Here is a 26137-nt window from a genome sequence, read left to right on the forward strand (position 1 = left end):
CGCCTCCCTCTATCAGTCACCCAAAAGTCAGCACACAAAAATTGCAAAGAGAGATCGATTTCGATTCAATTAGTGAAAATTAAATGTAAGTATATATATGTATATATGTGTGCACCCACACATATGCGACTGCATGTGTGTGTGTGCGCTTGCACGTTTGACTTTTCCGATAAGACCCCTCTGGTGCTGGGGGGAGGCGTGGGTATTGGGCGCTGGGCGGTTAGGCGTGGCAGGCATTGCGATGATTACATTTCCGCATTCGGCACCGCAGCCAAGTAACCAAGTCAGCCATAAAATGAGCGCAGCAGAGAGCTAAAGAAGATGAAGAGAGAGAGAAAGAGAAAGAGAGAGAGAGACAGAGAGAGAGAGAGAGAAAAAAAAACGTCGAAGCAAGCCAAAAATCAGTTCAATTGCAAATTGAAAATCCCCTTACAACTTCCGTTTCCGCTAGGCGAGCACTGAGAGCAGGCGAACGACAGAGTGAGAGAGAGAGAGAGAGAGCATGCTAGCATGCATGTGTGGGTGTTTGTGTCTGTGTGTGAGACGAGCCGCTCGGCTGCCATGACAAACGTGGCGTATGAGCAATGCTCACTAATTGGCCGCCGTTCGTTGCCACAGTCTGTGGCAATCTAGTCCGCCTTCTGCCAACCAACGAGTGATTCCGCTGCTTCTCTTCGCCTGCTCCATCTTCTTCTTCTTCTACACCGTCGTCGTCGTCGTCGTCATCGTCGTTGCCATTTCGAGTTTAAGCTGTACGCTTGAGTTGAGCCTTAATGGACGCAGCTGCAGCATAGAGCTGGACGCGTGTACTATTTGGACTCCCGACACGAATCACGCACGACCTTAAACGATATATTTGAAAATGTGGAATCAAGTTTATTTGTTGACCAAACTCCGTAAAGGAGAATAATGATAATTAGTATTTTTATTTATAATTATTTGTAATTTTTATTATATTAGAAGCAAATTTGTATTGTTTAATTTTTTGTGATTTTTTATTGTTTTTAAAAATTTACTATTAATAAAGATAACAAAAAATTAAATTAGATTTATTTTTACATTATTATATATAAAAGCGAAAATATTTTGTAATAAGTATTATTTAACTTTTTTTAATTTTTGTTTTCCTTGAAAATGTATTCCTATTAACTATTATTAATAATAATTATTAATTTTTTTATTTTGATAATATTTTATTAAATGCAAAAGAATTACTCGTAAAAGAAAAATATGTATTATATTGTATAAATATTTTAGTTAGCGAAAACATTTTTTGTATTTATCGCAAACAAATTCAACACGCGCTCAACTCCAGCTGGGGAGCTGCGTCAGTCGGCTGCTGGAACGTTATTGCATAATTTGAAGGGGTTAAGCCATTGAGCTTTAATGCAAAATTTCAATTGAACGTCAAACAGTCAATTCGCTTTAGCGCCAATAATCGTAAAAGGATAATGGCGCTAAAAGCGCATAAAAAGGCGCCGAGCCAGCTTCAGACATCGTCGTCCCAAGGACCTGATGCGCACCCTAGTGCTGCTTGCATTTGTGTTTCTATGTGTGTGTGCGTGTGTGTGTGTAAATGGCTGTGTGTGTGTGTGCACTCAATTAAGGGATTTTTCGGGCAGAGGCTAACGGCCGTTGATGCTAGCTGTTAGATAAACCCAAAGCTGTGCACGCCCCCGACTATTTCCTTACACACACACACACACACACACATACACACACATAGCCATTTGTACAAACCTAAGCGAATGGCAAAGCAAAAAATAAGGAAAAAAGTAAAGAAATTTCATCATAATACGAAAAAGTAAACAAACCAAATCAAAAACAAGTTGTATGCTTTAGTCTAGCTGATGTCTGCTGAGTGGATCCACATGATATGTGATTTTAATTTTAAATGTATTGACTAAGCAATTAGAGCGGAGAGCTGCGTCAAGAAGGAGAAGGAGTAGAGTAGAAAGTGAATAGAAAATGCTTGATAGCAGTGAGCTAACATAATACTGTTGACGTTATGTAAGTTAACATAATAATGTTAACTGCCATATATTTTACTGATAATAAATATCTCTTCGCCTGATTCCTATAAGCCCAGTAATTGTCTTTAATATTTGCCCTCTAAAATTCTCATGTGCTAGCAGTAAAAACGAAAAGAAAAATTTAAAATATTTAAAATTATTATACAACATTGTTTACTCTATGTTCTAATAAATATATAAAATAAAGTGCGATCCAAATACAATCAAAGCGCTTTCATAAATACACGAGCAAAGTACTCTACTCTTTTCCTATGTAAACTTCGGCTTTTTATATACCCCGACATATACATACACACATGCATATGAACATGCAAATAAAAAATATAATCTAGATAGAAAACGATAATAACTATTACCGTTATTCATAGTTTACGCATGATATAAATGAAATGTTTTTTACTGCCTGCCCGAACGATTCGCTCTTTGGCTTCAGCTTGCCATTGATGTTGTTGTTGTTGTTGTTGTTGTTGTCAAATGGCCGAAAAGGAGAATATCATAAGCAGATGCCAAGTCCTTTAACCGGGGTGTTAGCGTCTTTAGCGACTGGATTTTTGGTGACGGCAACTTAATTTGCAACTTATACGCAAAATCCTTTTGATTCTGTTATTTTTTGAAACTGGCGAGAGTCCCATGTGTTGTTTGTTGTTGTTGCTGTTGTGCCTGCTGCCTTTGCATTTGTTATGCTTGATGACGATATGTCCTTTTGCGCAGATTTACAACGCCTGCAGTTATTTGCCAAAGTTAAGCGAACCTTTTTGTTTTTTTTTTCTTGTTTTTTTTTTGTGTTTCTTTTTCTTTTCGGTGTTCTTCCTCGTTTTGTTTTGGGCTTTGCTTTTGCCGCTTAGTTCTGCATGCCAAAAGGGTCCTGTCGCTCATTGTCCTTTTTAGCCGTTGCCGTTGGTGCTGCTGCTGCTGCGACTGTTGTTGTTGTTGTTGTTTGATATGCTTCTGATTAAGGGAATTTAAATTAAGCCTATGCAAATGCGCTGCTGGCGGTTTTTCAGCTGCTGTCCTTTGGTATTGTTGTTGCAGCGCGTGTATCCTATTTCGAGTACTTGCCACACACACACACACACAATTCCCTATACTCCACTCGCCCCCTCTTCTTCTACCCTGCTGTTGCAGTGCCCAAAAACTTGCCACGCCCCCTCCATATATGCCATGCAAAAGTTTAACCATAAAAATTTTGCCAACTGGCAGCCCGTAGCAGCCGTAGACAATTGGCCTATCGGTCCTTCATTCACTGAAGTTCTCGCTGACAAAGTCCTTGCCACGTAGATAATGAAATTGTTGTGCGAAGCGAATAAAAAAAATAAATAAAAAAATAAAAAAGTAAAGCCGCAACAACAACAGCCACGTAGCGGAAGAGCGAAAACTTTCGCTCTGTTCATCAGGCAAGGCAAACATTTTAAATACAAAAGGATATGCGTGGGCAGACGGCATATCCTCCATCCAGCGTTGCCACGGCTCGCTCGCTCGATCCTTGGTCTACGCCAGCCGCAGTGACATTGACGAAACGCTTGAAATTTACTGCGTTCCATTTTCACTTTACCCAGGACAAAGAGAGACTCCTGGCCCGTGTTTCGCGATTTTTCTTAAATTTTTAACATCCTTAAGGAGAGTATAATGACTTTTTTATGAAGTTTGCGGCGGTGTGGCGGAAGTAATTTTAATCTCTGATCAATTTAAGTGTACTTAAATGATTTACACTGAAAATATATAGTTATATTATGTGATATTACATTGAATATAAAAAGTCCTTATCAAAATTAGCTGAAAATATGCGCAGAAGGCAAAAAGTTTCATTGTACAATTTTCTGGTTCTTTTATGATATGAAGAGTTTTCAATATTTTACTTTTAAGTAATCTCCATATGACTATTTCAGACTGGGTATTGCAGGTACGTAAATGAATGTATATTAACATTAATCTACTATGGTTATGTTTAGACGCTAGGCAAATAATCATTCGTTTTTAGGAAAATCATCAAACATTTACTAATTTAAGGCTTCTCCCTTATCCCAATTGATCATTTCACTATCATATGACTCTCATATGAACTCATATATATTATTCTATCTCATCTTGCTGACATACTATTAAATATCATATAACTACTATTATCATCACATATTCTCTTTTATGCTCTCTTACACATACTATATTATGTAGTTACTACTTAATCTTAATTTTAAATCTATATTTTAAATTTGATTTTCCTCTAAGCTCTCCGGCTTCTCCACTCAGAATCCTTCTAAAGTGCAGATATCTCACAAAACTCTTTGAAGCTCTATTTTTAGGTATTCCTTAGTGTATTCGAGCTTCATTGTGTCGCTTGTTGTAGTATTTGTACTTTGTGGTTTGCTGCTTCCTCGACTACAGTGTCGCCCAGTCTCCTCTGACATTGTTGTGTTTACTTATCCCCGTCGAAAAATTGCCGAAAACTTGGGGCTCGGATTTTGCTGGGTGGCACTGGCAACTCGAAGCAGCAGCGGCAGCAGCAGCAGCAGCCATTGCATTTAGTCAAAAGTGATTGAAAAGGCATTTTGTTATAATGCCAACTTAATGACAACGAAATTACAGCAAAAGCCACGCCACGCCACGCCAGCCAGCATCAGCAGCACCAACAACAACAACAACAGCTGCCCACGCGACTTGCCAGCTAAATGAGTTTGAAATACTTTGAGACAAGCCAAAGTTGTTTTGAGAACGCACATCAACACAATATATAAGAGAAAATACATACATAAATATCCATACATACACATAGAGAATATATGTATGTACTTGGTGTATATAAACATATGCAAATGCGCAAACGAAAATTTCAATTCATTCTAGCTATTTTTAATTCATAAGTAACCTACTTTAAAATACGCCCACAGGCGACTTAATTGCTAAGAGCAGAGGAGAGCAACTTGTGAGAAGCAGATACAATTCGTTAAAGCAATTAGCAAAAAAAAAAAAAAAATGCTATTTAAATGTCAAAACATTTTGTAAGTCTTTAAAATAAATATAGTTGAATAAAGGGAGAGAAGCATAAAGAGAAAAGTTATTTACATAGATAAAAATCAAATAATAAACAAAAAAAAGTTATAAATATGATATAGTAGGATAAATAAACGACAAATAGACGTAAATGAAAGAATGGAGAAGGTTCCGAACGACAAGTTTATATTACGTAAGAAAGAATCTTATGAGAAGCATGCATAAATTATATATCTATGAGAGAAAGTTATGAGAAGAAAAACTAATGATAATAAGGCACAAAAAAGAGAAAAGAGAAACTTCTGAATGGCATATTCATATTAGATAGTCTTATGATAAGCACAAGAAACTTCTGATAGACATAAGAAAAGACATTTATAAGGACATAGATAAGGCCGACATTTATCAGAAATTTGTTATAGTTGAGAGCAACGTAATCGATGGGCTAGCAGAAGTAAGGGAAGAAAGGAAATTTTCATAGATTGTAAAACAGAGAATCGTAGGATAAGTCTGTGTCCATTGCAAAGAATATCTAAACTCTTACTAAAAAGGAATTAAGGCCCCAAATGCATGATATTAATTTAAGCTAAGAATAAGAAAGAATGTAATAATATAAATTTGTTGTTGATATTTAAATTGTATTTATATATTTTTTCCAAATTTTTTCGCACTTAAGCAATCAATTTAGTTTAAATAATGACTGAATTGCTGTAAAACTTTTATCTAGATTAGGGATGGCAGCTCATTTGCACACACTAAATTCGCCAACGAGCAAAGTTTGAATCGCAAAGAAGAGTTGGGTAGTAAAATAGATGAAAATTGAAATATTAAATTGCATTTAAAATTTAAATAGAAGAAGGAAAGCTAAAAGTGAATACACATAATAAATAAAATGTTATAGAAAATGTTTCAGCTTAAGACTTCAGCTATTCAAATCACATTCGCTTGGTCAGCTAAGCTCACATATACATATATTCATACATACAGCAATGTGTATATAGATATATGCTTGCACATATCTTAAATTTCTAGCAGACACCCAGTTAAATAGATATATCTTAGGCGAAGCACTGCTCGATGGTTGCTTATGCACTCAACTGCCGTGTTATGGAGCCAACTCAACTGTGCGACAGATTTTGCATTTCAAGTCCAATAATACGGCCTATGTGTCCTGCAAAATTGTTTCAATTATTTACATTAAATAAAAATGCAGCAGAGTATTTCGATGCACAGCAGCAACAAGAGCAGGAAGGAACAGGAGAGGCGAGGGGGCGGGTAGAGCAAGTGCGCTCTTTGCACGTAGCCGAAAAGTATGCTATTGAAATATTTATGCATCGCTCGTTCACTCGTTTGCTTTGTTTGCCTCAAACAGTTGCGAGTGTATGCTATGTGTGTGTGTGTGTGTGTTTGAGTGTGTGCGGCTGATTAAGCATTTGACATACATATTTCCTAACAGCGCCTGCGAGTTCAAAGCAAAAACAACTCGTGCCAACACCAGCTCGCTCTCTCTTTCTCTCTCTCTCTCTCTATCTCTGTCTCTGTCTCGCTTTGGCAATGTCTGCTCGTTGTCTGTGTCGCATTTTCCTATTAGCAGCCAGTCGAGCAACAATTCGCAACAAAATATGCAAATGCAGCCAAGCGTATGAGCTATGGCCCAAAACTCTGCTCTCTCTTTCTCTTCATCTATCTGGCTCTCTCTCTCTCTCTCTCTCACACACACACACACACACATACAGAAAGCGTGTATCAGCTCTCTTTCCATTTGCCGCATTGTTTTTCTGTCTGTTTGTTGTTGCCGCCTGAATGATTCGTAGCTGAGCATTTGCCAGCCAAATTTGCAGCACGTGCTTAAAAGTTGTTTTTTTTTCTCTCTCTCTTTGGTTTTTTGAACTAAACTCGTTTCACCCTTATCCTTGGCTTCATCCTTATCTCGCCTGGCTCAGTTCGGGCAACTAACTTTCAGCATCAAACTGACTGTCCAAGTGTGTGCCAAGTTTTTGCACCCATTCCACTCAACTAACAAGAGAAATGTTATGTTGTCTTTTAATTGAATTCTGGAGACCGCATAACTGAAATCGCAAAGCCAGCCAAATCTTGACCAAAACTCAGATCCAGACCGCAGACAATCGCCATTTGCCATTTGCCATTCGACAGCCAATAAAAATGTTGTAAAAATCGCCGAAATGTAATTTGAACGAGTTTCCAACAATTGTTTGCTGACTAGCTGAAACTTAGATACTCTATAATTTTGGTTAAGACGAGAAAAATTCATGATTGAACATGAATTCGTTCTTTTATAACTAGTTTAGGAAATAAGTAATGTTCTATCGTGAACTTAGCTTCATAGAAACTCTAAAAGAAAATTTGTAAATATTAAATAAAAAGTACTAAAAATACTTAACCCTCTTAAACTTGATGAGAAATGATTGGCCCAACTTATTCATCTAGATATTTCCAGCCATGTTCCGCCAGTAGGGGTAATTACATAAACATATTTATGGATAAAATTCATTAAGCTCAACGTATATGAATATTCAATTAATAATTGCAAACTCTGACAAACAGAATCACACATGGATTAAAAGCCAGCGTATAGAAGGAGCCTTAAGCGGATTAGGCTAGATGCGTGCATAGCCTACAGTCCACTGTCCATTGTCCGTTGTGTGTTGCAAGCCGCATGACAAAGTTATCATGCTCTATAGAGAGAGAGAGAGAGAGAGAGAGAGAGAGAGAGAGAGAGGGCAAGTAGTAGTTCGTGAGTGAGCAGCAGCAGATTACAAGCGATTGCCAGCTGACGATAAGAGGGCAGAGGGCTGAAAACAGGTCGCCAGAGCAGGTTGGTGCGCTGAACAAGGAAACCGTAGCCCGCATTCAGCTTCAGCTTCAATAGAAGCACAAGCAACAGCAACAGAAACAGCTCCAGCTCCAGCTAGAGCAACATGCCCCTTGCCCAATTAGTTAGCGCATTAAACTGGGGATCTCTGCAGCGGGCCAAGGAATTTATTGTGTTAGCCGGCCGAGTTGTGTTAGTGTTAGACGCTTATCGCTGCAGCCAGGCACAGGACTCGAGTCGACTCGGCGAGTCCGTAATTGACTTGTTGCCAAGTAATCGTTGCCTGTTAACTGCTGTTGTCAGGGGATTATCTACAGTTCAGTTGAAATCGACTTGCTTCCCTCACAGCATCTGCTGGTCGGGCTATCAGAGCTATCAGTGCGCCGCACACTCTGAAGTCGATGCCGACGTCGGCGGGAGCCGAAAGTCCAAGTTCAATGAAGTGCATGAAAAGTGAAAAACAATAAACATGCTTAGCACACATTTTTCCTCCTGCTGGGCCTTCAATTCAAGAGCTTTGTTTTTGCTATCCCAAGCCAGTTGCTTGTCGCTGCGTCGGCTGCGTCGACTGCGTCTCTTGAGCAGCCGTAGCCGGCTAATTGGTTTTTGCATGGCCCAAGTAACGTTACAGCCAATTCACCTGGCCTGGCCCCCAAGTGCTACCTGCTACCAAATGCAGCTCCCACTCACCCGCCTAGCTTCTCGCCTTCCTCTCCCATACGCTTAGTGCTGTGGCTTTGGCTCGGCGCCCGGAAGCATGCAATAAGCGGTGTCCGCAGCAATCAACGTGCTGTCCACGCCCCCTCGCACACACCCTACCCTCCCTCCCTCTTGCTCTACACTTTGCCCCTCGTGGGCTGCCCATTTTGAAGCATAGCCATAAATGTTACATTTGGCTTTTAGCGAACGTCGGATGCATGTGGATAACTGGGTGGCTGGGTGGTTGGGTGGTTAGCTGGTTGGGTGGCTGGTTGTGTTACCTGTTTTTGGGTTGCCTTGGATGAGGCGAACCGAACAATTTGGTTTGGCTTTTCTAAAAGTCAACGCCGTGGGGATTACGCAGCCGACTTATGGCAAGCCGTGTGCCTCGCCCACCGCACTCACACACATACATACGTGGGCGAGCAAGTGCACGGGTGTTCTTCTATACCCTGTAACCAAAAATAATAATCATTAGGAAAAGTATGGAAAAGCTGTGAAAATGCCAAAGGCATTGCTGGGGAATGGTTTCATGCTGTTGTGGATGGCATAATAAAAGCTTTCAATAAATACATTTTTTATCTATGCTTAGAATTCGGGTATATATTCAACTACTAGTTGAATAAATATCAAGTTTACAGTGTGTTATGTTAATGAGCTCTAACACTTATGTTTATATTATAAATAAAATCAAACATATTTTTAGCTAGTAGGTAAACCATTTAACCAACTCGCTATCAAATTTCTGCTCAATAAAATACTAAAAAATAATCAAACTTATTTAAAATTACTATCTGTTAACGTCTTATATTATACAAATAGTTATTTCAATGTCAAGCTTTCAACTTGCTAAGATAAGAAATCTTTAAATTATTATTCTAATTTGCTAAGACCTACAGAAATATTTCACTTGAAACCCATATGTGTTTACTTTACATTTACATAAGTCCTTAGTCAAACACTTGGTAAAATCAGGTTTACGTAGTCTTAAAGTCGCCTATATTTGATTTCAATTAACAGCCAACTGAATGGGCCTGTACTTTCGCCTTTGTAACTGTTGTGGTGTGGTTAGTTTGTAGTTAAAATACACCTTGACATACACCCGCACACACACACACACACACACACATACAGAGTGTGGCATGCTGACAGGCACTCGCTTTAGCATAGTCAATGCGCTTTTAAGCGCGCTAATTAAAAATGTGGCAACTGCACACGATGTGCCTTTGGTTTGCCTTGCAAGATGAAAGAACGCTGCCAGACTAACCAACACGTCCTCTCACACCGACTCTCCCTCTCACATTCTCTACTACTCTCTCAGCTCTCCTCCCACTCATTGCATGTCATTTATACATAATAGCGTTGCCATCACGTTTTCTATTGCGCTGCGTTGAGGCAGCGTAATTAACGCCATCACTTTTGGCATTGGCTGCAACTTAGACGCAGCTGGCAAGGCCTTAACGGATTCCACTTCTCGCCACTCACTCTAACGCTCACGCTCCCACTCTCTCTCTCTCTGTCTCACACACTCTGTTACTTACGCTTGGTGGCTTTGTCGCTGACTGTGCTTGAGTTGTTGAGCTTTTTTCTTTTTCCTTTTTCCTTTCCTTTTTTTTTTTTTTTTTGTTATTCGTTTTTCTTTTGCGCTTTACTTATATTTAGACTTATACTTGCCTCTGCTTCTTATCTTTTTTGCATTTTCTTTCTTATATTGCATATTTATTAAAATGCAGCTTTAGGAGAAGCTGCTGCGTCAAGAGCTAAAATGTAATAACTCTTGTTGTGGCCACGCCCAATCCGTTGATGCTACGCTTTGTGCTGCTTCCGCCTTCGCCTCTTCGTCTCTTCGCCTCATCTCATCTGCTCGTCTCCTCTCTGGCTTTGCTGGCTGCGCATTTGTTAAGCTGCTTTTGAACGCAGGTGTTGCTATTGTTGGCTTAACGCTTCAGGATGAACGTTCCGGCGCTCGCTATTGTGGCGCTGGTTTTTTCGTAGCTAAGGATTTTCAGCGAACGAGCAAGTCCGAACTGCTTATTAATTCAAAATTGAGCTCAGCTAATAAGCTTAAAGCAAAGCAAGCCGTCCCACTTATACAGCGGCCCAAAACCCAATCCCCCACCTGATGGATGTGCTAATTGTGCGCTAATTCTAATTATCAGCAACACATTCGAGAGGTGAGCTCTGGGCGCTGCTGCCGTTGCTGTTGCTGCTGCTGCTGCAGCGGATGCTAACGAGTGTTTATTAATGGCGCTAATGGCGAGCTGCGCCTTTGATGAACGCCGCTTAAGCACACTCCGATTCTGGTCATGTCCTTTACACTGGCCCGACCCGGCGTCGCTTTCAAAATGCGCGCCACGCAATTAGCGCACAAATATTTCCGCACATTCACAGACACACACACACACACACACACAGACACAGACACACACTTATATTTACGTATATATACATTCGCCCACATTTTCATTTTTTTGCCAAGCGACCATAAAAATGCTCAACCGAATTGTAGTAATTACAACAATTTGCATAGGCGGCAAGTGGGCTGGGCAGGGACAGACGGGGCGTATCGTGCCGTGGCATGGCATGGGAACGGAACGGAACGAACGGAAATCAAAAAGCGCAAAGCACAAAGTGTGCTACGCATTTTGCAATTTATTCATGCAGAGGCGGCCAAAGCGACTGCCATAAGGAGCAAAGCAAGTGCCGCAGCCAAAGATGAAGCAGAAGCAGAAGCAAAAGCGAAGCCAACCCAAATGCCGCTAATTATGTAATATGAAAATGTGACGACAACAGCAACAACAATAGCAGCAACAACAATGGCAGCAACAACAACGGCAGTAGCAAGTAGAAGGACATGAATCCCGGAAAGCGAATAAGGCCGATTTATTTGCATATGGTAAACAGGCGAAGCGGGCGCATAGCTAAGTCGGACCCTTTTTTTCAGAAATATACCCTGTGCCCGCACATCTAAAGAGCTAAGGGTGATTATGGCTTTATATTATCATATAAAAAATATAAGCATGTGTATTTAAAGATGGTTGTAAGCCACTCAAACTTACCATTTATAGGTCAAGATATATAACTTATTTTTGCCTATATATACATACAATATATAGATACTTACATACCCATTATTATAATATTAAACATCTGGTCTTCCAGCAGGGTATTAACTAGTCGCGCATGCTTACCTAATTCTTTTTCGTCGCTTGTTACTTGCTTCGCCCATTCACAAATTCAATTACCACTTTGCATTATTCAAGCGCATTCACATCTGTCCAAAATTATACCGATTATAATCGGAAAATTCAACAAACCAAAAAAAGGAGGGAACGAAATGCTCGTATCTTAATTAGAGCAATATGAAGTTTTCATCTTTTCGAATACCTAATAATTAATATTAATATTTGTTTGAAATAAAAATGGAGCTGGAGTGTTTGAAAAATGAAGTGAGTATACGTAAATTATTCAATAAATATTTATTTGTGCTAGCAAATAGAACTATTTAAATCCATCAGTGAAAAATACTTTCCCAGTGCTATACAAGTCTTATAAGTCCTGTGATTTCTGAGACAATTATAATAAGTAACAGATAATTACAGGCTTAGGATCATCATACCCTTCCAATTATAATATAGTGGATATTATAGAAGAAACTTCAGTTTAGACCAATTCGATAATTATATAGTGAAAATCGTTAACATCCCCTTAAGCTTCTTATCTGCCTTGATAATATATCAATCGGTCTTTTATAATACACTCCGTAAAATAGTGTTTTTTACTACAATTTAATACATGTTTTTAAGCCAAAACAAATAATTCCTTTATAAAAGTAAAAAATATTTAAGATCAATCAAATATGAATAATTGAAATTAATCTTATAATAGGCATGGCATTACTTTTGAAATTATTTCAGCTGCAATTTCAATTGAAACACAGCTTATTGTTGATTAAAATAAATGAAAAGTTTTCAAAAGAATTCGGAAAAGTGATAGGCGAATTATTAAAATCCATGAATGCATTTCGCATATTTATGGTAAGACTTTATTTAAAATAAATACACAATGGCCATATACTGTGTATATATAAATTTATATGAATATATGTTTATTATGTATATATGCATATATAATATTTATACCCGAATTGTGGAACTCGATTTGTGATATATTTTTTTTATTGGTTCACATTTAATGTGGATTTATCAAAACCTTTTGTTTTATTTCATTTTTAATTGTTTTATTTTAAATTTTTGTTTTCTCGTATTTTTGTTGCACACTTGTAAAACTTCATTGAGCGTCCGTGTGTCCTTTTGCCAGGATGTCAGCAAATTAAAATTTTAATATGTATAAAAGATGCCCAGCCGATCCGATAGCCCCGTCAATAATAAAAGGAAAAAACCAATTACAATTTGTTAACAATTTTTCTTTTTCACTATCTCTCTCTGTCTCTCATTCTCTCTTTTGGCTCTTTCTCTCTCAATCAAATTTATTACGTGAGTCCGGGCACATTGTAAAAAATTGAAACGAGATGAAAAGCATATGGAAAAACAAATCTGCAATCGGCGCTTATATTCTTAAAATATTATCATGTCTATAGGCTGAGTGCGAGTGAGAGTATGTGTGTGTGTGTGTGTGTGTGTTTGTGTGTGAGTGTGTCTGTGTGGGACAATTAAAACCATGCCACAATATTGCAATACACACACACACAGACAAGAGCTGGCACACAGCCACACGCACACACACACAGCTATACATGGTTGCCTTGGAGCGGCCTAGTAAATGGTAATCAACGCAAATCCTCCATAGAGCATCGCACACGGATAGGCAATCAGCAGCTGTTGATGGTCCATGGAGAATGCCGTGGCGAATAGTTTCGAGGCCGATATGGCGCACCAGAATATGGCGATGCCGCTCACAATTAGGCCGAGTGTGCCCCTGCAAAGCGCAAAGAGATTTAGATAGAGTGAGTGAGTGAGTGAGTCAGTGAGTGTAAGTGGGTGGGTGAGAGAGTGTATAAAACAGGGCAAGGCAAGAGGAGCTGGAAAATTGAGAGAAATGCAAAGAGAAACATTGGCGGTAAAATCAATAAACAATGCATATGCATGAGCAGCGGGATAGAGTATACGGCTGACTGAGTGTTTGCCATACAAAAAAGGAAAAAGAAAAAAAAAAAAATTATTCACTGCCTACGAGCGTGTGTGTGTGGGTGTGTGTGTGCGAGTGTGCAACTGTGTGTGAGTATTTTGTGAATGAATGAGCAGGGCAAACAAAGACAGCAGGCGCTGTGCAAAGGATGTGCAAACACAGTCCAACTACAAAGTCCTACGTGAAGAAAGAGAGAATGCAAATTTATATACACTTCACATCCGAGTTAAGCCCACAAGAGCTTCGAGCAGGCGACTTAGAGCGTTCATCTAGCCTAATCACAGTTAAAGGAGATCAGATTGAGGCATTAGTAAACATATTTCGTGCAATATTTCCTTAAATTGAATACTCTGATGATGCAAAATGAATGATTAAGGAGTGATTATGGTACAGTTAGCTAACAGAACTTTCATATCATTATTCTGGATACTTTTAAATAATACTTTTTATATAATGGCAGTACTAGAATATTTTGATCTGTGATTGTCATATTAAGTAATACAACATAAATTTGAATAAAATATATACATGCAGAATCATACCATAAAAACAAAATAATAACAAATCCACTTTCTAATTTCCCATTTTCAATGAGTTATAGCTAGCTGATATTTTGATAATTTTATAATATTACGGTTAAGTTAATTTGTAAATTAATAAATAGATGTGTTTGTTTTTTATTTCTAATCATTAAATACAAAGTATTTACCTTCTGTAGTAGACTTGGCTATTGATAACTAATTCCTAATCATAAGAGTATAAACTCTTATCAATTTGATACAGTTCTACGTAGTATTACGTTTCAGAAATAGTAATTACTGAATCTAGAGGTTAACATAACTAATAATGTTTTCGAGCTATTTAAGCATCATCACAGACAGATCAATCCTATATGATATACGAGGTCTGTTCAACAAGTTCAACAAGTTGCTCATTTATTTTTTTTTTTTTTATAAGAGGCAAAACAGTTTACTCAGCATTAACTAAACGCAGCATTTCTAAATTTGTCAGCATATGTGAGAGTCGCCTATGCGTAAATCGCGAAAATTGAAAATACTCGATTCTCGATACTCTTGTTAGCAGTTTTAATGACGTCAGTTGATGATAAAAGTTCACCTTCGAGTCTATGGACTTAAATGGCGGTAATAGAAGCATATTGAGGCAGGAAAACAACCCACGGCCCAAGCTGAACAACAAAAAGTTCATATTCGTTAGCCGAGTCTCAGCAGAGATTGCGGTAAGAGAAGTTTGCTGAAACGTCAAACAGCAAGCAATACTTGTAAAAATCAGCAGTAAATATAATTCCATTCCATGAAGACATCATTGAACAAGTAAGAAAGCTCTAGTCGAGACTACTCGACTACGAGATCCCCTGAACCCTTGGAGTAATAGCTATTTCAATAATTTTTCGCGTCTTTCAGCTTACACAAGAAACACGCACACACACACACACACACGCACGCACACACAGGCATACATACACACACATACATACACACATACACACACACACACACACATACACAAACAATTACATACATATACACACACAAGCATAAACACGCATGGGCGGCAGTGAGCGCTTACTATGAGAACTTAATTGCTTAATAACTTTTTTGTGGACCTACGATCTTCATGAAACTTTCAGATTATGATTATGACATGGATATGCATGTAATTTCCAAAGCACAAGTCTCTAGTATTTGAAATACGCTTTTTACAAAAGTGAGGGTGAGGGGGTAAATTTAAGGGTGGGGGGTAAATTTTAACAAAAACCGAAATTATATAAATTGCATATAAGCATACATTAAAAATTTTGAGACTCTAGCAATAAAGGTGTAGAAGATATAATTTTATAATTGGTTTTCGATAAGGTTTTTTATCGATAAAAAAAGATCGGGATGAGTTATCGATTTTTAATGATAAACTTGATATGCGCGCTGTAATTACGAACATTTTAAAAAAAATTTGAAGTCTCTAGCTCTTATATCTTCTGAAATCGACGCGTTCATACATACGGACAGACGGACAGACGGACAGACAGACGGACAGGGCCAAATCAACTCAGCTCGTCGCCCTGATCAAGAATATATGTATGTATTTGTATTTTAGAGCTAAATGCAGTTTCTAAGAATAAACAGAATTAATTCAGCACTTGATACTTTTCTTTTGGCTTGACATTTAACTAAGTTAAAAATGATTTACCTTTCAACAGCAAAATTCTTTTTTTTTTAGTTTTTTATTTCATTTTTAGCATAATCTGGCCAACAAACTGTACAATCCGCATAACAATCTATAAATAATTGTCATGCGTTCAAAAGGCCGAGTGTGTGTTGAGTGTGTGTGGGCGAGAGTGTGTTTGTGTGTGGGAAAGGTCTGACTGTTCAATTTAATGGATTGCCTTTTTATACCCTGAACCCATTGAAAAGGGGAAATCAGGGTATTACGGTTTTGTGAAAAAGTATGTAACGGGCAGAAGGAGTCATCGATCTTGATCAGGATGACGAGCTGAATCGATATAGCCCTGTCTATCTGTCCGTCCGTATGAGTGCGTCGATCTCAGAAGTTATAAGAGGTAGAGAGCTGAAATTTGGCATGCATACTCGTGAGTACCATACGCAGTACAAGTTTATCATACTTTTTCGATAACTCATCCGATAACTTTTTTATCGAGAATAATCGAAAATTTGATTTTGTTTTTTCAGCCTTTTTTGAACACTTTTAGACCTAGAGACTTCAGATTTACTGTGTATATACAGTTGATCGATACGAAGATTTTGTAATTTACAGATTTTGGATACAACGCCCCCTTCGCCCCCAATTTGTAAGCGCGTTTCATGTGCTAGAGACTTGTGCTTTGGAATGTACACACATATTCACCATATGATTACGCTCTAAAAGTTTCATTATGATTGTATGTCTACAAAAGAAATTATGCGTGTGGATGCATGTGTATGCATGTGTGCATAAAAGAAGTGCAGAATGAGTAGAATATCAGCTTAGAGGGTTCAGGGTATCTCCTAGTCGAGCAGTCTCGACTGGAGCCTTCTTACTTGTTTTCGCTTCATTTTCAGCTTCTTTTTTTTTGTATACTTGGTTTATTTTATTTATTTTTTTTTTTTTTTTTTTTTTTTTTTTTTTTTTTTGCGGTCGCTTTGTCGCCTGGGGTCACCTGGTCCCAAAAAAACTGTCGCAATTCGCTTTCATCTGACCATGTGTATATACATAACCTTAGTCACCTTAAACCCCGACCTATATATTGTTCGGTTTAAGTTCCTCTCTCTATATCTCTCCCTCTCTCTCTCTCTCTCTCTCTCTCTCTTTGTAGTTCTCTCGACAATTCTCGTTGTTGTCGATTGTGCCAAGTGATTTTTGGCTTAGCTTAAATGGATAGCACGCAGGGCCTGGCAGCTAAAACCAATCAAACCAATGCGCTGTAAGAGCAGCTACACTCACACACACACCCACACACCCTTGGCAAACACATCCAACTGCTATCTGTGTAATTTTTGTGCACTTTTGCATCACCAAACAAACTCAATTAAAAAGTCTGTCTAAAAAAATCGTAAAAATATTTACTGTAAACTTGCCGGACGTGGCGCGCGAGTAGAAGTATATGAACATCAACAACCACGCACACACCCACAAGCACACCCGCAACCCCCACACGCACACACACATGCACACAAAGTGCAGGCGTTTAAAACCAACAAATAAAAAATGCAAGCAAACGGCCAACCAAATGGCAATTGGGCAGCTACAGCAAAGAACTCACAAAAAAAGGAGCCAAAAGAGAGAAAAAATTAAAGCCCACTTCGCAAAAGGGAGGGGGCGCGAGGGGCAGCTGGGACTGGAGCTGGCAGACAAAACGCTGCTGGTGTCGAGTAAGCTTGGGCAATAGTTGTTTTTCGTGCGAGCGCCAATTGAAATTATGACGTGCCAGAGTTCTGGCCAAAGGCTCGATAGGATTGTTGGCTGTTGGTTTGGGAGGGGCGGGGCAGGGGTGTAGATAGGTTGGGACGCCGAGGGTTTTGCTGCTGCTACGGGCTTTGGCACAGCACACGCAACATTTGCGTGATGCTCTTCACAGGGGCAAAAAAAAAAAAAAAAAAAAGAGAAAAAGGAAAGCAGAGTACTAGTGCTTGTCTTGAAAATGGCTACTAGCAAATACCCTGTACATAGTAACCTTAGGACTATTGAGAGGTTAAAAAGAGATCGTACTATAGACATTGTATAACAAAATTGTAAAATGTTTATATAATATAATATTATATAATAAAATCAAATTTACTAAAACAAACTGTTCCATCTTAGCCGACAAAATTTCCTGCCCAACTAGTTCCTGAATGCTCATTCAGCTGATCAAAATTATAATAATATCTATTCTATATCTAAATATAAATACAACCCATCTTCTTCATTCTTTACAGGGTATCAAAAGGCAAATTAGCGACTACACATACACCAAGTGCTGAACACATATTTGAAAAGGAAAATACGTGGCCAGCTCTGGATATCCGGACACGGCACATCACCCGCTTACTGTGTCTTTCACGCACACACACACGCACACACCGTCAGCTCTCTTGCTTCTCTTCTACGTTTTTTGTGGCCTTCTCCAGTTGCAAAAGTGGCGCGAAAATTAAACGGCGCAAAGCTGGGCGCTCGTTTTTTTTTTTTTCGGCCCCCAAAGTGCATTAAAAGCGCAAATTAAGTTGCCTAGTTTTTTTTTCTTTTTCATGCAGCTACAGAATTAAAAACCTGTGTTCTACATACACCACGACATGCGGATAATTAAGAAAAGTCAAGGAATGTAACAATGCATGGAACTGAAGGCCATAAAATGTTGAAGTTTATTAACATGTGTAATGCAAAATTATGCATTTGATAGCTAAAATAGAGGGGACAGAGGACGGTGGACGGCGGGCGGTAGCCGGTGGGTAAATGCATAAAAAACTATGATGTAATTACATGTATGTACATAAGTGTGAGTATGCATGTTATACATGTACATATTTGCAGGTGTATGCATGGTGTGTGTGTGCATGCGTGTGTCTGGAGGGATGTGCGTGTATGCATGCAACTTCAGTTAACTATCTACATGCATATGCGTGTACATGTAAGTATATGTGTGAGAGAGTCTGTCTTTGTGTCTGTGAGTATGTATTTATGTATCAATTACATAAATACCTGTGGATGTATGTGTGTGTATATGAGGCATAAAAGCAAGTATGCATACATGTAAGCATGTACGCATGCATGCATGCATGTAAGTCGTTATGTATTTAAGCATGCATGCAGTGTACATACATATGTAACTATGTAATGTTCTCTGACCTTAAATGCAAAACAAACGGACGCGCGTTTACATGCCTTACTCTGCGATTCTCATGCATTCAAAGTAAGGTCAACAGGATTTCAATGCTTTACCTAAAACTACTTTACTTATTCAAAAGTTGTGTGGCAATTAAATTAACTTTATCTCTGCTAGAAACTATTACACTAATTAACTTTTTTTTTTTTTGCTTTCTGTCTCTCTCAGTCCAGTGCAGTTGCTTTAACTAGTTCCACTGCTTTAATTTCCATCCGCTTTCCTATATGTGACTCTTGCTGGACCAATATATGCTAAAAGGAAAAGCTCGTTTCTAATCCTCAGTATTAAATGGCATGATGAACTCTGTTGGATTCAGTGGGGAAACAATCGTTAAAGTAATCGCAATCAAACTAGGAATATTTCAAGTTTCAATAATCAAACAAGGCTAAGTAGTTGAACGTGCTGCAGTCGCAGCTGGGCTGACTTAACCAAAGTTTGTAATTACGGCCGGGAACACAATGCATTGCCAACTTTTCAATTAAAAACATAAATACAAATCGAGAAGGACCATTTGGGGGCGGAGAATGCCCCTCAATATGTCTGAATGGGCCGATGGGTGGTTGGGTGATTGTTTGGGATTGTATGGGCATGGATGGCCGTATGGCTGAAAGCCAGCCAGTTGTGTCAACAATTACTTACTGAATGGTGATTAAAATGTTGATGCCCGACAGCACGACCATGGGCAGCAGACAATAGCCCAGCACGGAGGCAACCGCCCCGAAGGTCACTTGCGACCGTGTGACCATCAGCGAGAGCAGACAGTAGAAGAATATGCAGCCCATGACGCCGATGCCATATATATAGGAGAAGGTGACTTTTCCGCTCTGAAACGAAATGGAAATGGAGGTGGAAAGGGAAACATTGGAACTATGCAATTAGAGAACTTTTGGGATTTACACACCAGCAGCAGAATGCCTCCGAGTGTCAAACAGAATACCAATGGACCAGCCATGTCCGTGTCCTGGAGTATTTGTTGATCTGTGCCGCGTAGCGGATTCAAAACGGCGAGCGTCTAAAATGAAATAAGAAGAGCGGGTTATTGTGTGATTCTAAAGCAATACTATTGAAATTAAAGCAAGTGAAGGATTTCGCAACTGAACAGCGCCGTCATCATTCACCAGCTGCGGCAGGACACGACACAATTCATTTGTTCGCACACACACACACACACAACAGCCATAAAATGGAGCCTAAGTTCCGCTTTGAACAGTTGCTCTGTGTACATGTACATAGGTACGTATGTATTTGTATATGGGTGTGTGCACTCGCACAGTGAAATTTGAAAAATGGAAATTGATGATAAATGATATTGCTGACCAGTCAGCGAACCAGAGCACCGAACGACCCTGTCAACATGTTTGACGCACGAGAATTTAGACCACGAGCCCAGAAATAAATGAAACAACAGCCAACCAAAAACAATCGTTCTCTACTAGAGACAAAAAAAATACACACACACACACACACACAAAGAGGGAGAGACACATGTGACCCCGTGGTAGGTCAGTTGACTTTAACATGAAATCCTTTAACCAATCCTCTTTCCTATCTTTTATTAGCTAATAGCTAATTTATGGGCGATAATTTGGAATTACCAATTTATAAACATACAGATACATACATACATATATTTTTATTTATATATACAAACCAAAAGTTTTTTTGTTTTTTATAATCTAAAATCCTTTGTTCAAAATATGTTGCCTAGTTTATTGGACCATGTGATAGGGCCAACCAGATTTATTAACCAAGAATATAATGAAATTATATTTTAGTTTCACATTAAAATATACCAAGCCACATCTTTCATCCTCTCAAAAAAAAAAAACGAACTTAATTACATTGAATTTTAAAAGTATTAAAAACAAATCTAATTGAATATCCAAGAGTTTGCCTTAAATTCTATTTTAATTTGTCATTTGGCCTCGTTCTGTGCTCATTTGTTGCCGCTATTTAATGCTGCTTTTTTTCATGCAATTTAATTAGTATTTCACTTAATTTTTATGATGGCAACGGACTCATTAACATTTTCATTTTTCAATTAACACAAACGTAATAAATTCCAAAGAAAATTAAAAAAAAAAAAAAAAAAAAAAAAAACTACACGACGCAAATTTTCACAAAAGGCAAAATTGTGGAGAAAAAGTTACATAGAGCAAAACGAAGGAAAAAGTTTAATTAAAAACACAAAAGTTGTTTTATTTATTTAAAACAGACAACAAAACAAAACAAAACGGCAACAGAGCAATGAAAAAATATGTCTTCATTAACGACAAAACAAAAAAAATTACAAAAAAAAAAAAAAAACAAAAACAAACCAACTAGTGCAGGGCAACAACAACACAAACGACCAAAGCGCAGAAAAACGGCATCATGCAAAAGCAGAGTGCAATAAATAAATACAAAAGCGAAATGCAAAAACATTTAAATTTCAATTAAAACTGAGCGCGAGACAGCGCGAAGTTGGTGGCGGCAGAAAAGCTGGGCCTAAAGTGGACACACACACACACTCATACTTTCTTGCTCACTCTCCTCCTTTCTACCAGGCACTCTCTTCAACTGTCTCAAGCGCCATTCCTCTGGCCGCTCTCACTCTCGCTCTGTCTGGCACACACAATTTCAACTGCACAAATTAGAAAACTGAAAACAAAAGCGGAGTGCGTAAAAGCAAAAGGAAGAATAAAGCAGTAGGTGAAGTAATTGCGCATGCAAATAAAATGAGGCAATCTGCAGCAGTACCACCAAAGGAACGACGCTCATTAAATATGCAATTTACCAAGTTTTGGAGTTGTCCTCGAATTGCTCAAAATTTTAAATGCCTAAACTTACCTTTTGAAATATATGATTCGGATTGATGCCCAGTTCTGAAATATAGAATAACTTTAGATCACATTGAACACTATGTGTTGACAGGGCTTACCTTCTAAGAGTGGCGGCTCATCCTCGAACGCGTTGCCCGAACCCACTCCGCCGGCTGCGCTAGTCTGCTTGAAGGATTTATCCTGCGCAAAGCTGGTGTCCGTGTAGGCGGTTGGATCATAAAAGCCGCCAAGACCTTGAGTAGGTGCATTGTTGTAAGCGGCATCATAGTTTGGCGGCACCGTCGGCTGTGTATTGTCGAAAGTCTGGAAATTGCTGTGATAAACCGAAAAATATCATCAGAAACAATTCTTAAGCAAATTTAAATGCGGTGGCGTGTCACATGAAACTTACAGTTCTTGGCCAAATTCTGGCATATCAAAATTGTAGCTGGCATCTGCTGATGGCCCGGAGGCGTAAAAATCATTCGGTCCACCAAACTGTGCCATATTATAAACACTAAACAATATTTAAAGTTATAGTTAATTTAGAAATACAGTGCAACACGTCACTGGGAACGGCTGATTGCCATTCACCGGTAACGTTAACATCTATGTTAACGAAACGAAAATTCTGTTACTGTTAAATGTCGGGCAGTGCTGGAAAGCAATCGAGTGGCGCGAAATTATGAAGATTGAAATACAATAATTGTAAATATTTTATGTAAATAATTTTTAATAAAAAGCCATTGTATAATTTTAACATTCATAATACATTTTTATTTGCATAGCTCCATTTGTAACATGCACGCAATTTATTCCTCAATCGGGGCTACGTAATTATTGCATTTGTAATTTATATTATTTATAATTTTCTAGTATTATAATTTCGTATTGTATTTAACTTGTTGTAACACGCAATGGCAAAAACATTAAATAAATTGTTAGTAGTTTGTAGTTACAGTTACGTAGAGAACACAGTTAGATAACTTTACGAATTTGTTTTTACTAACAATAAATAGCAGTGAATTATAATTATGTAGGTATACATATATCAACATAGATAATTTAATAAATATATATATCATATATTTAAATATATATATATGTATATGTATGTTTATGTTATTTATATGGCTGGTTTAAGTGGACAACATGCTTTCCGTTTTCCTTTTTTTTAGTTATATATTTTATTTTTGCGCTATCGGCTAATTATTGTTCGTCTTTCCTAACTCCTTCCTTCTTGTCATCTTCGTCGTCGTGTACATTGTTCATTGTTTCTTGGGTGTGCGAATCAAGTGAGACTCTACTCTACCTGACGCATTTTTTTCTAAACTGTTTAACTTAATAATTAAATTGAATTCAAATATCTTATTACGCATTATGTATATATGACTAGCTTGATGGGGGAATTCGAATAATAAACCTAAACTTTGGTTGCTTATTTCGTTTGGTTTTTCTTTCGGTATTTTTCCTTTTTGGTATTTTCATTTTCTTCTTTTGTTCTGTCTGCCTTGTTTATTTTGCAAGTACACAGTCGCCTTAAAGCGATTAGTCCTCCAAATTTCTGAAGGCCTGCTGCAGATCCTCATACAGCTGATCGTAGTCTGCCTTAATCTTTTGCTCACCATCCTTCACAGGATCCTTGAGAGAGCGAAGGAGAGAAATTTATTAGTTTAGTCTCCTCGTCTTAATCAATTTCAATTGCTCACCTTGAATTTCATTGAAGACAACTGATACATAATGCCGCCCATTGACTCCCTGATAGTGTTCCATGTAATCTTATTGTCCGACTGGGCGGTCGACTCAACTGCATGACGCGCTGTCTCGTAAAAAGCCAGAATATTCCTCAACATGCCGACAGTTTTATAGAACGGACACACTCGATCGTATGGCGAGTAGGAGTTCTGTTGCAAGAAATCGTCCTTCAGCAGCTTGGCCACCTCCAGAGTAACCTTATCGGTCTCGGCCAGCGATGCTTTGCCCACCAACTGCACGATTTCGGACAGATCTTCCTCCTCTTGCAAAATCTCCTTGACCTTGGTACGCAAGGGCACGAATTCGGGGAAGTTTTTGTCATAGTATTCGTCCAGAGCGCGCATATATTTGGAATAGGAAATGAGCCAGTTGATGGAAGGAAAATGTTTGCGCTGGGCCAGCTTCTTGTCGAGACCCCAGAACACCTGTACAATACCCAAGGTAGCCGAGGTCACGGGATCGGAGAAATCACCACCAGGTGGCGAGACAGCGCCGACAATAGACACGGAGCCCTCACGCTCGGGATTACCCAAGCACTTGACACGTCCAGCGCGTTCATAGAAGGTGGCCAAACGAGCGCCCAAATACGCGGGATAACCCGAATCGGCAGGCATCTCAGCCAGACGTCCAGATATTTCTCGCAAGGCCTCGGCCCAACGGGAGGTGGAGTCGGCCATCATGGCCACATTGTAGCCCATATCACGGAAATATTCGGAAAGCGTGATGCCAGTGTAGATGGAAGCCTCACGAGCAGCCACGGGCATGTTGGAGGTGTTGGCCACAAGAGCTGTGCGTTTCATGATGGACTCTGTGACGCCGTCAATTTCGCAAGTCAGTTCCGGGAAGTCACGCAATACCTCAGACATCTCGTTACCACGCTCACCGCAACCGACGTAGATGATGACATCGGAGTTGGAGTACTTGGACAGAGCCTGTAAAGTGTATAAGAGTGAGTGAGCAATGATTACAACGCTTTGGCAATCTCTTCCCCTACCTGCGAGATGACAGTCTTGCCACAGCCGAAGGCACCAGGAATGGCTGTGGTGCCGCCCTGGACGCAGGGGAACAACGAATCGAGTACACGCTGGCCAGTGAAGAGGGGATGATTGGCCGGCAGCTTCTCGGTGCAGGGGCGCGGCTGGCGCACAGGCCACACCTGCAGCATTGTATGTTTTGTGATCTCGCCATCAAATTCGGTCTCCAGCACAACGTCTTCCAGATTGTAGTTGCCCGCTGGTGCAATATAGCGTACTGTGCCCTTGGCACGCGGCGCCACAAGCATGCGCTGCTTGACCAATGTGTTCTCATGCACTACGCCGTACAAGTCTCCGCCCGTGATGTGGGAGCCAACGCGCACATTTAAGGGATTGAACTCCCACATTTCGCTACGCGACAAGGCGGGCGTATTCACACCCTTGGGTATATATATGGAGCTAGTCATGATACCGATGTCCCGCAGTGGACGCTGAATACCATCAAAGATGCTGCCCATGATGCCAGGGCCCAGTTCCACGGACAAGGGTTTACCCGTTCGCAGCACCGGATCACCGACTGTGACACCTGAGGTTTCCTCGTATACCTGGATGGTGGCCATGTCGCCCTCCAGGCGAATGATTTCGCCCACCAGCTCATAGTAGCCCACACGTACCAGCTCGTACATAGCAGAGCCCGACATACACTCTGCCGTAACGACTAAAAGGGGTGGTTGGGGAGGAGAAAATAATATAGATGTAGATAGGGCGGGTCAGCAGGTGAAGGACAAAGGTGACGTCTTACCCGGACCAGAGACAGCGTACACGCGACCGTATTCGGACTCGCGGTCCTCGTCTTTGAATTTCCTCAGGTTAGACATGTTTGAGGTGAGTTCGGTTCAACTGCAACGGTCGAAATTCGTTTGCTAATCATCAATGCAAAAAAAAAAAACAATAGTAAATGTATTTTTTACTTTATTTTCTTTTTTCATTATAAACAAACACACATTTTGCACGCTTGTTTTTGTGACAGAAATTATGAGGGGAAAAAAACTAGATGGCGCTGCTGTGGGCAGTTGCCAAGCAGCCCCCAGTGAAAGCTTCAAACCCCCGCAGCAGCAGCAGCAGCCAACGATCGATTTTTCCACACAAAATTTCACATTTGCCACCCACAGTTAACATGAACAGTTTTAATTTTGTAATTTAACTGTAGCTATCATCACTTCGTAAAGCCTTGCATATTTCTAGGCACTTTTAACTGTTCATTACTCCCTTTTTTAACGGAAGTTCATAAGTTTTGCTAGTTGGAAAATCGCTTTTACTCACATTTGTTTTAGCTCTTATGAAAATTCTTAGCAGACTGAGTTTCTATTTTAATCTAGATTGGCAGCGCCTCAAGTTTTCCAATAAATTAGGAAAGTTCTGATCGATTATATCATATAAATTTTAATCGATAGTCGACAGTCATGGTCAGCACTAGCACAGAATGCTAGAAGCATTCAAAATTAAAATTTATGCATTTAAAATATATTTAT

At 39.3% G+C, this 26137-nt stretch overlaps 2 protein-coding genes and 1 long non-coding RNA gene across 5 annotated transcripts; 1 reads left to right on the forward strand and 2 right to left on the reverse strand.

Moving 5' to 3' along the window:
* Positions 1–730: 730 nt before the first annotated feature.
* On the reverse strand, positions 731–22471 carry LOC6577842 (protein YIPF5). 2 transcript variants are annotated; one of them, XM_044009239.1, is made up of 6 exons: positions 22289–22471; positions 21996–22210; positions 21905–21939; positions 19977–20087; positions 19715–19899; positions 731–842 (listed from the first exon to the last, which is right to left on the reverse strand). In XM_044009239.1, exons 1-6 carry the CDS (start codon positions 22381–22383, stop codon positions 746–748), a joined length of 738 nt encoding a protein of 245 aa, XP_043865174.1. In that variant the 5' UTR covers positions 22384–22471; the 3' UTR covers positions 731–745. The 2 variants fall into 2 exon arrangements, with proteins under 2 accessions (XP_043865174.1, XP_002003774.1); XM_002003738.4 differs by lacking the exon at positions 731–842 and adding an exon at positions 13023–13491 and having other exon boundaries at positions 22289–22470.
* On the forward strand, positions 17723–20494 carry LOC122757345. Its single transcript, XR_006357350.1, has 3 exons — positions 17723–18664; positions 18724–18820; positions 19244–20494. It is a non-coding gene; the product is annotated as an uncharacterized LOC122757345 (long non-coding RNA).
* Positions 22472–22627: 156 nt separating the features above from the next.
* On the reverse strand, positions 22628–26024 carry LOC6577843 (V-type proton ATPase catalytic subunit A). 2 transcript variants are annotated; one of them, XM_015165835.3, is made up of 5 exons: positions 25929–26024; positions 25408–25528; positions 24626–25323; positions 23586–24563; positions 22628–23517 (listed from the first exon to the last, which is right to left on the reverse strand). In XM_015165835.3, exons 2-5 carry the CDS (start codon positions 25481–25483, stop codon positions 23425–23427), a joined length of 1845 nt encoding a protein of 614 aa, XP_015021321.1. In that variant the 5' UTR covers positions 25484–25528; positions 25929–26024; the 3' UTR covers positions 22628–23424. The 2 variants fall into 2 exon arrangements, with proteins under 2 accessions (XP_015021321.1, XP_002003775.1); XM_002003739.4 differs by having other exon boundaries at positions 25408–25505; positions 25929–26006.
* Positions 26025–26137: the final 113 nt, after the last annotated feature.

This window comes from Drosophila mojavensis, unplaced genomic scaffold (assembly GCF_018153725.1).
Source record: "Drosophila mojavensis isolate 15081-1352.22 unplaced genomic scaffold, ASM1815372v1 contig_49, whole genome shotgun sequence".
In the NCBI taxonomy this organism is placed as follows: Eukaryota; Metazoa; Arthropoda; class Insecta; order Diptera; family Drosophilidae; genus Drosophila; species Drosophila mojavensis.